Source organism: Neurospora hispaniola, assembly GCF_033458365.1.
Source record: "Neurospora hispaniola strain FGSC 10403 chromosome Unknown B0T23scaffold_9, whole genome shotgun sequence".
Lineage (NCBI taxonomy): Eukaryota > Fungi > Ascomycota > Sordariomycetes > Sordariales > Sordariaceae > Neurospora > Neurospora hispaniola.
Genome location: NW_026944414.1, coordinates 692,795 through 704,224, shown reverse-complemented (window position 1 = coordinate 704,224; position 11,430 = coordinate 692,795). Strand labels below are relative to the sequence as shown.

The window sequence follows — 11,430 nt, the reverse complement described above, 5'->3', positions numbered from 1 at the left end:
CTACCACTGATAACACTGTTAGTCTACTCCGCATTCCGTCCGAGACAGCCAATCACTGGAATTACCAAGTTATCTCCGGGTGCTGATAGCCGGGGCTATATCAAGTTGGCCCGGAAGCTGTGGAAGTCAAGCTCGTCCAGGACAAAATATTGGGGACTGCAGCGGGCCAGACCACCCAAACCATAACATCACCGATAGATGTTTACAGCCTTTCAGACTTGTGAGTGTCTTGCCAATTTGCCGTTGACATCGTACTTTAGAGTTCACATTTTTTTGCCCTGGACGTGCCAAGGTCGCCCTTCGACACCGTAACCACCGCCGCCACCGCGGTCGTAACTATGAAGCCCTTCTATCCTCGTTGTAAGTTCTCACTCTGGAGGGAAGGGCTTGAACCTAGAGGTACAAAGAATGGACCTTGAAGGACGAATGCTGTGTGGAATCTGAAATAGAACGTACATTTTTGAAGCAAACCCAAGACTGCTTCTAAAAAGCCATGACGCGAGATCCTATTCCCCATGTATACGCTGCTGTTTGGGCCTGCCGACTTCCTTCCTTTATAACTTTCTCGGTGATCCCCCTTCGTCAACCTTCACTCTACTAGCTTTTTGTCAGATGTACGCTGTATGTTCAGAGGTTGACAGAACCGGAAGCGGCCTCTCCTCGCAGCACCCATTGAATACCGCGAGACTCTAGGTCGGTCTCGATGCTCCTTATCATCCATGCCGTAAACTGCCTCCCATAACTACTTACATATTCCACCTTCAGTGGTACCAAACCTAACAGAGCGTCAACCACGAGAATGTTCTCCATGCCGCAATGGAGAGGAAATCTCTTGAAGACCTCATAGAAATTGAGCCCGTAGGCTCCAGAGTTGTCTATATGCAGCTCTTTCAAGTTGACACACTGTCCAAGGAACATCATATCCTCAGTGATGATTAAATCAGTCGTGAACTTGAGTCGTTTGATCGAGGCTGCAACAGGGATGAAATCCTCCAAAGGAGCATCCTCAACGTCGACAATGTCAAGCTCCAGGTTAAGCCAAACATAGCGCCGCTCACCGCCGTCTCGTATGTCTTCCAACTCGGAGAAGAGCTGTCGATAAACCCCCAGCTGACGAGCTTCGCGACAGACTTGCACGATTGCTGGGATCGGTGTAACAGAACTCACGTGACGCGATAGGACTTATAATCATGTCCTTCGTAGCTGATTTGTGTAGTTGTTCTCTCCAAAAAACCAACGTCAACGGTACGGGGTTCGGCGGTCAGCTCCCACACCCGAGCCCGGAGCTCAAACGGCAGGTACATGAACCGATGGAAACTGGTAGCAGCCATCTTGCTCGCTGTTACTCGATTACGTGGCGACTTTTCCCTGGTACTGACTCAGACAATCTGGTCAGCGCTTGTTACACCAGATCTAATTTGGAAATTGACGGCTGGAGGGAAAGTGAAATCGAACTGACTGGGTTGCGATACTTACCTGCTGTGGCTGACTGGATCAGAAATAGAAACTGGCCAGACGAAGGGGTCAGACAGCGAAAGCTTGCAACCGACACGCACTGGAGGAACTATCTCGTTTTTTTGTGCTGTTCTGGGGAGAGGAGAGGTGTAGCAGTCCGTCGCGCGGGATTAGATAAGTCCTTCAAGTGGGCGAGTGTCTGCCAGCCGCGGATCGGTTACTGTCGCGAAAGCCGATAGAGCGGGCAGCGACAAACCCAGAAGGAAAGAGGAATCGCGCCTGTCGCAGCAGATGGTGCCGAGGTGAGGAAGGTGTCGTCGCTAACGGCTACGCCAGAGACAAGACGTCGTGATGTGTCGCGCCTGCTGTTGTGCTACAAGAGTCGTACGAAACGGTGTTGGTTGAGCGCCGCGTTACGTGGAAGAAAGAGGGTGCGCGATTCGTGAAGCAAACAGGGAGAACTTTGAAGCGTCAAGTGGAAGAGGAGAAGGAAGATAATCAGAAGGTGGACGTACACCGGGTCCAGGTCCAAAGGCGGTCAAACAAGGGAAAAACTGAGGCAGAAATTCACCTGGTAGGCTGGAGTGAATGGGAGGGAAGGAGAAGTGAAGTGAAGGCGGAAGGAGTGAACCTACAAGGGCAACACGTCATCCGAAAAACTCGCCATTACCGTCACATCGTAGCTCTACTACGGGCAGCCCTCGAAGACACCCAGAAGACCTGTGTCGGACCGTCTACATTAGGGATTGGTTCATTCTTACGCTACCCGGTGGTTCACATAGCATTTCCATATATGTATATCGAGTATGTTCGACAGCAACAGTGTATGATGTTACTCTGAAGTGGTCATGAATAGTTGAAACCTTGATGTTTCCAAGTCTTCCTGACAGACCCAAAATGTTTGACGACGCCGCCTAGTACATGGTGGTCCCCCGTCCTGATACAGAAAAGTAATTTCGGCCACGTCGTGCCATCATCCCCCCGCTCATGCTCCTAACCAATTCGTTGAGTGCCACTTGGTTCCAGTATTCGTGGATGTTGAATCATCAGGACGAGAGCACTCTGTATCCTGGTAAGCAACACTTGCACGGCTCCTGCCATTTACTCAAGATAACTGCATGACCCTTCAAAAGTGACCGCTGAACACTCGTGATCTCGCTGTCTCGTATCCATCTAATATGTTGAGGATCATCATCGCCCACGGACTCATCCCATTGGCTCGTCAAGCCGTCCGCAGTCGTATTTACAACCAGTTTCTTCAGAGAGCGTGGCATATAGCCGCTGCATAATTGCTCTCTGGTTGTAGACTGCCGGTCAAGAAACGTTTCGTCCGAAACGGTGATCTCAAGCTCCTGCAAGTTTACAAACAATTGGTGAAGGGCAGCTCTCGCGCCACATGCACACGAGATCCAATCGATCTCAACCTTGAGGCGCCGGATCGATCGTGCCACATCCTGAAAATGGAATAGAGTGAGCCCGGTGAGAAAGCCCGCGTCGACCGTGTCGATATCCAAGTTCATCCAGACATATTGGCGCTCTTTGCCAGATCTGACGGTGTCCAACTCGGAAAAGACCTGCTGGTACAGTCTGTGTTTGTAACGGGCTTGGTAGCAGGTCTGTAGAACTGCCGGGACCGGCGTGCCCGTGACGAGTTTGTAAGCTGGGCCGCTGCCTTTGTTGTTAACGCATTTGGCGTGCATGACCTGTACTCTGCGAATCTTGACGATCCGAGGCTCGACACTATGTTTCCATATGCGATCTTGGATTTCCCAGGGAAGCTGAAGGAACTTGGAAAAGGTGTTGGCCATGATGCTTGTTGTTCGTGAAAAGATCTTGTGGGTAGCTATAGAAGATGACGACATGTTAACACTTGCAAAAGAGGAAGAAATGGAAGTTGAAAGTCAAATGGTTATCACAGGGACGAGCCAGTCCCACTGTCTGCTTGCACGGCGCTAACACATACCTTGTAGGATAATGCAGTAACTGGAATGTAGCTGATTGTGCCTATTCTCTTGTCGTGGAAGTGGTTGAGGCGACAAGATTGTGTGGAGCTTGATCGTGATAGCCGGCAGCCACAGACTGCGGAGGGAGATGAGTTGGCTTTTAGTTGTGCCTTCGCCGTCTTTGGTAAAGTTTCGAGACGAGTCAGATATGTGAAAGAGCCTGTCGGGTTTGATGATGGTCTGTGGTGATGGATGCTCTTTATCGTGATCTTGATTGGCCACAATATCGAAGAACTCTTGGGAAGTGGTGAAAACTTGGGAAGAAAATCACAGAGCAGTCTGGTCAGGTAAATATACTAGGTCAAGTGAAGGGCGACGTTGCTTTCATGCAGTTCAGGTAGGAATATAAATGAATTAATACAATATCCATACGCCGAAGCGATGCGGAAGTCCGATTTATTGATCATGTATCATGCCTAGACAGAGGGTGCCTTGCATCTCATCTGCTTCTCTGCTGCCGATCCACGTTTATTAATTTTTTTCCCTCTCACTCATGCCGCCATGTATAGTGACGTGTCTCGGGTCAAAGAGAAGTCCGAAGGACTCAGACAAAGACGTATATTAAGCTTCGACATATATCGATCATTTGTTATACTCGATGCCGGATGTACTTGATCGTCTTCCTATGTACGTACAGCCACAATGCACTCAGACACGTAAATCCCCTCTCGTAATCGCCATATGTTTCTTTCTCCGTTCGGAGTTGGAAATACGTTTTGTAATCATGCCTATTAAGCCGAACATGATAGGCGTGTTGGTTTCATCTGCCTTCCAAGGTGCGTCTTCAGGGCCAGCCAAGATAGCCCTCGCATACACTGAGAACAGACGTGATTACACATCTTAATCATAGACAGGTAAATCTTCATCCCACAGGTCGTCCCATAACTCATCCCAGTCAAAGCTGTCCAACGTAAGAATGTCCAGCATATCGTGTAGGATGATATTTTTCTGGCCACATGCAAGGGGGAACAGGCGAAAGGCCCATCGGAAATTCCAGATCTCGCCGTGAATATCAAGCTTCTTGAGCTTTACAAAGCCCTGAAGAATCTTGATCTCTCCAGGCAGAAGCCGCGGTATCTCGATGTCGAGCCGCTGAATAGAAGTTTGGATGCTTTCGTACCTAAAGTGGCGCAGTTCGGTCATCCCCGCCCGGATTGTATCATACTCCCAGTTGATCCAAACATATTTCCGCTGGAAGTCCGATGTGCCCGATGGGATTTCAGTGAATGCCTGTTTGTACACTCCCAGGTAGCGGGACTGCTTGCAAACTTGGAGTATCTCTGGTACCCTGTTCACCGAACGCAAATCTCTGCGAAGTGTCCCTTGTATCTGGTCGGAAACTACACGGACGTCAACCATGCGAGGCGCAACTGTGAACTCCCATATCATGGCACGAAGCTCCAAGGCAGGTAAGGGAATAGGTGAAACGTCTCTGTGGTGGACATGTTGCCGGCAGGGGTTGGGGGCAGCTGTCGCCGTGTGCTCTGAGATCTCAAGGTAGGTAGTTGCTGGTAGCTGAAGATGGCAACGTTGTCAGAACTTGGATCAAAGTCAGGATGGAGAGTAGGCACGGATGAAGGTCAGAAATAATTACCTATGTGACCAGTGCAGATCTGGACGGAAGAATTACTGGTATCGATGCTGCATGCGCCCTTTATGCACTGCGCTAGAACGAGACGCTGACAGCGGCGTCTTGCCGTCACCCTGTCTCGAGGCTCTCCAGGCCTGGAAAGATATTGAACACGTAGCTTCTTCCTGGAAACCCGTATTTCTGGGGACAACGCCGACCGCAGACAAATGGGTGCCCACAACGAAGCAATCCAGTTGCCACGAAGGACTATAGTTGGCAAGATGGCAAGGTCGAGAATGCGAGATGTCGTCCTGGCCTCGATGTCTTTCTACTTCGCGCTCTTCCGTACAGTAGTCCAACTGTGTCGATTGCTGAGCACGTATCAAACCGACCTGGAATCCCCTTCAGGCGGGGAAGCGAATGATAGTTTCGCGTCGATGGCCAAAGCTGGATGATGAGAGAAGCTGGGTTGTTGCTTTGGAGGAGATGGTTGAGTCCGCAACAACAAATGTCGCAAGACACGATGGACAGGGTTGAGTGTAGCGCACCAGCAAAGAGGTGAGAAAATTGTGCAGGAAATAGCGCAAAGTATGGGAGTGGTGGGTGGATTAAATAGAACTAGAAAAGAAAAGGTGAAGGGTCACTGAAGGTTTTCTGGCCTAATGAAGGGAAGAATCTAGTGAATGCAAGGCAGAGTAAGGGGAGGCCTCTCCTACCAAGGTTCATCCCGAGGGAGAGAGTTGACGATGTCGCCAGCTATTCCCCAGGTTACCTATCCGGACCTTACATACCTGCAAATCTCTCGAGAGGAGGAAGGTTGGGTGGTCAAGGCGCATATCGATGGATATCTAACTCGCGGCGTTCGTTTTCGTGATTCTTCAAGAAACACACAGACTTGTCCCTTGCTCGCGTGAAGACAGCAGCCGCTTAAACGATCAACTTGTCGATTTTCCAGGTCTACCATTCTGATATTTGAAGTATAGGGGATAAAAAGCAGAAGCTTTCAGGAGCCACGGAAAAATCGCGGAGTGATTTCGATAGACCATTCCTGATGCGGGTCGTCAAGGGCTTTGTCAATCAGATCATCGTAGTCGCCGTACATGTTCTGATAGCCATCTGGATCATCCCAAACCGTGAGTTCAATCTCGCAGTCAATCAGGCAACCTCGGAAGGCTCGATGCCAACTGGTCGCCCCAGATTTACAGATTATGGTAATCAGCTTGAGGTTTACACAACGTTTGAGATCTTCAACCTCCCAGTCATGCAGTTTGTCTCTCACGAAGTGTAGGTATTGGATGGATGTCTGAATAGCCTCATACCTATAATGGTACAAAGGCGTTTTCCCAATCTGGATGTTATCACAGTCCCAGTTGATCCAAACATAGCTTCGCTCGTTTGCCCCTATCCGGAAAGGAATTTCCGAGAAGGCTTGCTGGTAGGCCCCCGAGTAACGAGCCTCTCTGCAGGTGTGGAGGATCTCAGGAGTTGTAGTTTGCGAGAAAAGGTGGACAGAAAACCGGCCTTCTGGTCCCTGTCCAGATTTGACGCGGACATCAACTTCGCGCCAATTGTCCGGCGACTGCTCCCAAACTTGTAGACGAAGCTCAGCCGGCAGCCGCGGAAATGGCTGGAAGGTGCGCCCCCAGTAATCCATCGTATCTGCTGGGTTCTCGAAGGTTGTTCACGCCTAGAAGACATGGCGTCGTTAGAAATCGTCCAAGAACATGGAGTAGAAGTACAAGGGAAGTGTACTTACATGCGACAATGCAGGTAGGAGCTATTCTGTATGCTCCGCTATTGTACTGCGTTTGAAGAAGAGTTTGAATGTGGACACGTCTACCGCCGCCTTATCTGGGGATATGCAGGACGGAGCTGACGAGGACGAGAATGGTGTTGTCTCGGCGGGCCAAAGGTTGATGACACGAGAGTCTGGTTCTTACTCCGAGGGGCGTAGTTGATTGCGCGGCATCAAATGGCAGCAGAATAGGTTGCGGACTGGAGAGAGGTCGAGTCGGTGCCACGAGAACGACGCGTCTCCCATCCCAACATGCATTCCTCTGCAGCCGCTCCTTCCGCATCCACTTCACGTGCTGTAATTATTCTGCCTACCTAGGTAGTTAATCTTGACCGCCTTGTGTCAGGCAACCCCGCGCGCACACGTAGGAAGTGAAAACTGACTCGGAAGTAGGTTCGTTTCCGTCCTCTACCTCTGGTCTTTTCCCGGCCACTCAAGCCGTCCCTATCACTCCTTCTCTTCCATATCGCCGGGCTTGCAGAACGAAGCCTCATCTTCAGGAAGCAGCATTCCTTTGCTTCGGAGCATATCTGGGCAGGTCGAGACGGTTCTCTATTTCCCCAGTGCTTCCTCCAGAAGGAGCTCTGGTCTCTCAAGTGAACCGTATGTGCCCGAATCATCAACTCAGCTTCAAATTGCACGAAAACGGCATTCATCTTGGGCCTCAAACTAATACCTCACGCGTAGATCATCTCTATCTCGTCACAGCCACGCCACTACTTTTGTTTCCTGCGCGACACTTGAACACACTTGTCGAGTGTTGCGGGTCGCAACCACAGCCCCTTCGACCCTGGAGGGGTCCTTCCCAAGACCAGTTTCCTTATAGAGAAAAGCTATTGGCTTCCGCATCAACGACGCTCACAAAGAAGATTGTACCTGCGGTGCATTCTGGTCATTCCTGCGGCTCAGTCTACGTTCAAGTAAGTGCCAATGACATCCAAGCCTCCCTCAAGTCGGGGCCCGCAAGTTGCTGATGATATTATATTTATAGGAAACCGACAGATAACAAACCACTTCAACAATGGCCACGGCTTTTCACTATTTCCCTTACCTCCCCTGGGAGCTGCGTGCTCGAGTCTGGGAACTTTCTGCTGAGCCCCGCGTAGTCCACGTTCGCACGGTGGAGTCTGGAAACCCGTTGTCGGATGCGTCCGACGGAAAGAAGGAGTACAAGACGGTTTTTTCCAGTAACCCCATACCAGCAATGCTCCAGGCGTGTCGCGAGTCACGTAACCTTGGAGTATACCGACAGTGCTTTTCCGAGGGCCAACGCATCCTCGAATTCGCCCCGAAAACCACCCGGATTCGATACGTCTGGTTGAACCTCGATCTTGACCTAATCGATATTGGGAAGCGGGACCTTCGCGATCTGAAGTTCGTTGCCCCAACTATCAAGCGGCTCAAGTTGGAGCGCGACATGTTTGGCTACGAAGACGCCATAGCTTTGTATGATTTTGAGAACTTGGAAGAAGTTCACATTGTTTGCCCAAGTGAGCGCATTTTGCAACGCTCCGGTTGCGTCATCATGTCATTTTACCATGGCCGCTTGGACAGAAAACGCATTACCTTGGTCGACAAAGCCAATGATCACACCACGACTCTGTTTGAATGGAATCGGGAAGCTGAAGAACGCTTCGAGCCGCACCGAGAGGAGTGGGAGGTTGGATTCAAAGGAGACAAACCCTGGTGCTCAACTGCCCACATCTACTACGCTATTATGTACACGTATATTAAGACTCCAGATAGCCGAAGGCTGTGATTTTTGAAGGATGTTGAGAAAAAGAACGCATAGATCAAGTTCACCTTCACGGAATGTATACGAGGGGGGGGGGGGGGGGGGGGAACCGGCAGCTATGTCGTGACTGGAATACCCAGAGATGACAATCCTCGACTGCAGGAGCAATATACCGGATTTCCTGCGTCGCGATAGGGTTGATTCACGAATCTGAAGCCACTTCCGTTGTATCTAGTATTCGTTCTGCGGCAATGGAACGGACAAAACCCATACCTTTCTAGGATGCGGGATAGTCGAATCTTCATGACTTTGAGACGCGTCTTGCCTCCTACGTTGACTCACTCCGCCCCCTCATCTGCTCGGCCCTTTGGTGTCGGACATCGATCCGTGGCATGCAGTAACAATTCCTGCATTGCATCGACTTCGATGATCTAGACACGTTTCCCCAAGCCATCCATGTATATAACGGCGTACATAGGTACTCAACTGCCATTTTCTCCTTTTCTTTTCTTTTCTTTTTCAGGTAATCTCAAGCATTCTTATTCCATCTTGTCATCAACCATTGTGATATCGCATGCTTAATGAACCGCGACACAAGGAGATGATGCTCTGCACCCCGTCTGTTACGGTGGGAGAGCTCGTTCCCACCCATGCGAAGCATCAAATTGATGCAGATAGTTTGAAGGGGTTCATTACTCATTCCGAGCCCTTTTTCTCCCAGCGTAATCTCAACCTCCATGTTCTCCATTTTCTTCAGTTACAACTTATACCTGTGCCCCGGACCCCGGGCCCCCGGGCGTCGGTGTCTTGAGAGTAGTCGCTCAGGGTAATTTCTGCGGCATGCGCCTCGCACGATGGCCCCTCTTTATTCACGAGTATCATTATCGACGTAGACAGTCACCTTTTCAGTTTTCCCAGAAACAACTTGCTATGCCGCCCGTTTGTGTTTGGAACTACCTGCGACCGTTCTTTTGAATAGCATTCATGGTCAAAGTCACAGCACGACAGTGCAAGAACTTTTCTCTTTTTGTTTGTCTATGATCTCAAGTTCATCTTATCCAAGAACATGAAGAGAATTTGTAGCGGAAATAAGAGTGATCATAAATATCTAAAAGGCGGACATTGGTGGGTGGGTTATGGGCTCTCCCTACACAACAGTCGGGTGCAAAGCATCACCGTAACAAATTTCGCCAGAAAAGATTTAGTGAACTTGCTGGATACTACTGTAAAGAGAGTGGTCAAAAACACTGGGAGACAGACAGATTGTACGAGCAAGTCTTGAGGGAAAAAAAGAAAGGAAAAAAGGGCATGAAGTCTCTCAGTTGCTGCTCAACTATTCTGTGGCTGTCTGTGAGGAAGGTCTACTCGCAATCTTCATCTGGACATTGATGGTTGCAATTCGCGAATGATTCATGTGAAATCGTGATACATTGTGATAGCCAAGTAACCAAGACATTGTACGGATCTTTTGTCTATCAAGCTTCATGATGTGATTAAACGCCCCTAGACCCTGGGTCTTTCCGTCTACATGTTGTGAAGCCTAGAGGATTCCCTGACAGAAAAGCCTCCCATTCAATTTCCCCTTCTCAATTGTTGCCTTCCGTGTTCCGAACAATGTCGGTGACGTGCAGGAGGGTGGGCATCAATGAGTCAATGTCAAGTCCGGCAAACATCTCAGAAACTGGAACCGGATCAAGGTTTGCAAACTCTTCAAAATCCGCCTGTTCCCGACGCTGGATTTCCTCTTCCAGTTCCTGAGCAGTAATTGTGCTATTATTCTCCGACTGGATCAAGTGAATGTTTCTGAAATCGCACTTGAGCACGTAGGGGGCAAAGGTGTGGTACCATTCTCCCAGGCCATCTTCGTCGAAGCAATCTATGTGAGCCTCTGTCAAGTTCTCGAAAAGATTGAACACTGGAACATCGCGGTCGTGAAACTTTCGGCTGCTGTATTTCAGCCGCTTGACAGGCTGTGCAGCCCTACGGTAGTTGAAGAGGTCGTCTCGTCCATAGTCGATCATGTCAATGTCAAAGTTCAGCCAAATGTAACGGCTCTCGCCGCCCTCTGGAACAACTTCAACCTCAGAAAGGCCCTTTTGATACAGTCCGAGATTGCGCGACTCGCGGCAAGTTTGTAGTGTTGCTGGCACGGGCGTGGTCGAGACCAGCCGCGCGTATGCTTGCTGGCCAGAAGGAGCCGTCTCTATGTTTTCCTTCGTTTCAAGGTAGTATCTTTTTGCGTGGACGTCGACTGTCCGAGGCTCAACCGTCAGTTCCCAAATGCGAGCACGCAGCTCCCAGGGGAGAAAAGGGAAAAGGTGGAAAGTCGTAGCCATGGTATCGGTCGTAACTCGTCTTCTCCGGTTTGGGGACAATTGTAGATGTCTGGCAAAACAATCGGTGTCAGCACCTGCGAGACAAGTAACGTGGAAAGAGCAAAGGTAGCAAAAGGCTAGGGTATGAGTTGCTGGGTGAATGGGGGGCGAATGGCACTTACCTGTATGTAAAGCGAGCCGCGTGCAGGAACCTACATGTACTGCAGGTAAGTTCTTGTACGTGCCGCCGTCGTGGAAGTCAACGACTTCTTTCGCAAAACTGGTCTTCCGGAACAAACTTGACGATCGAAGGAGGCCCGTCGCCGCGACTCGTATTACTCAACGAGTACGTACCAGCGACAAGACAGGCGGAAGCAAAGCGTGGCGTGGCGTTGGGGTAATCAAAGGGCGAATGTGCTGAGGGGCTTGTGGTTTGGGTGCGGACTGAGACCGAGGCGAGTGAGCGCCGGCCGTATATGGCTTGCTTGAATGATCACGGCTGTTTGGCTGAGATGTGCTGAAGCGATAGAGGATATCTTCAGTCGGGTGGAGATGCC

General features: G+C 50.1%; 7 protein-coding genes across 7 annotated transcripts; 2 read left to right on the top strand and 5 right to left on the bottom strand.

Moving 5' to 3' along the window:
* Positions 1-45: 45 nt before the first annotated feature.
* B0T23DRAFT_423528 (uncharacterized protein) lies at positions 46-1,484 on the bottom strand. The gene is made up of 5 exons (XM_062839832.1): positions 1,235-1,484; positions 1,168-1,203; positions 751-1,130; positions 457-506; positions 46-393 (listed from the first exon to the last, which is right to left on the bottom strand). The coding sequence occupies exons 1-5, from the start codon at positions 1,329-1,331 to the stop codon at positions 369-371; spliced, it is 588 nt and encodes a 195-aa protein (XP_062688702.1). The 5' UTR covers positions 1,332-1,484; the 3' UTR covers positions 46-368.
* Positions 1,485-2,501: 1,017 nt separating this feature from the next.
* B0T23DRAFT_326152 (uncharacterized protein) lies at positions 2,502-3,263 on the bottom strand (the record flags this gene model as incomplete). The annotated part of the gene is made up of 1 exon (XM_062835545.1): positions 2,502-3,263. The coding sequence occupies one exon, from the start codon at positions 3,261-3,263 to the stop codon at positions 2,502-2,504; it is 762 nt and encodes a 253-aa protein (XP_062688701.1).
* Positions 3,264-4,184: 921 nt separating this feature from the next.
* Positions 4,185-4,903, bottom strand: B0T23DRAFT_448668 (uncharacterized protein; the record flags this gene model as incomplete). Its single annotated transcript, XM_062841056.1, has 2 exons — positions 4,185-4,688; positions 4,853-4,903. 2 exons carry the CDS (start codon positions 4,901-4,903, stop codon positions 4,299-4,301), a joined length of 441 nt encoding a protein of 146 aa, XP_062688700.1. The 3' UTR covers positions 4,185-4,298.
* Positions 4,904-6,031: 1,128 nt separating this feature from the next.
* Positions 6,032-6,682, bottom strand: B0T23DRAFT_399508 (uncharacterized protein; the record flags this gene model as incomplete). The annotated part of the gene is made up of 1 exon (XM_062838425.1): positions 6,032-6,682. The coding sequence occupies one exon, from the start codon at positions 6,680-6,682 to the stop codon at positions 6,032-6,034; it is 651 nt and encodes a 216-aa protein (XP_062688699.1).
* Positions 6,683-7,856: 1,174 nt separating this feature from the next.
* Positions 7,857-8,237, top strand: B0T23DRAFT_294316 (uncharacterized protein; the record flags this gene model as incomplete). The annotated part of the gene is made up of 1 exon (XM_062834282.1): positions 7,857-8,237. A coding segment is annotated over one exon (381 nt), but the record flags the coding sequence as incomplete, so codon positions are not given.
* On the top strand, positions 8,163-8,632 carry B0T23DRAFT_389195 (uncharacterized protein). Its single transcript, XM_062837796.1, has one exon. It carries the CDS (start codon positions 8,241-8,243, stop codon positions 8,580-8,582), a length of 342 nt encoding a protein of 113 aa, XP_062688697.1. The 5' UTR covers positions 8,163-8,240; the 3' UTR covers positions 8,583-8,632.
* A 1,512-nt stretch (positions 8,633-10,144) lies between these two features.
* On the bottom strand, positions 10,145-10,894 carry B0T23DRAFT_325908 (uncharacterized protein; the record flags this gene model as incomplete). The annotated part of the gene is made up of 1 exon (XM_062835533.1): positions 10,145-10,894. One exon carries the CDS (start codon positions 10,892-10,894, stop codon positions 10,145-10,147), a length of 750 nt encoding a protein of 249 aa, XP_062688696.1.
* Positions 10,895-11,430: the final 536 nt, after the last annotated feature.

Coding starts and splice junctions, on each gene's coding strand:
- B0T23DRAFT_423528 (XM_062839832.1), bottom strand. CDS start 1,331: ATGGCTGCTACCAGTTTCCATCGGTTCATGTACCTGCCGTTTGAGCTC. Junction 1,204..1,234: donor ACCCCGTACCGTTGACGTTG/GTTTTTTGGAGA, acceptor TACACAAATCAG/CTACGAAGGACATGATTATA. Junction 394..456: donor CTTGGGTTTGCTTCAAAAAT/GTACGTTCTATT, acceptor TTGTACCTCTAG/GTTCAAGCCCTTCCCTCCAG.
- B0T23DRAFT_389195 (XM_062837796.1), top strand. CDS start 8,241: ATGTTTGGCTACGAAGACGCCATAGCTTTGTATGATTTTGAGAACTTG.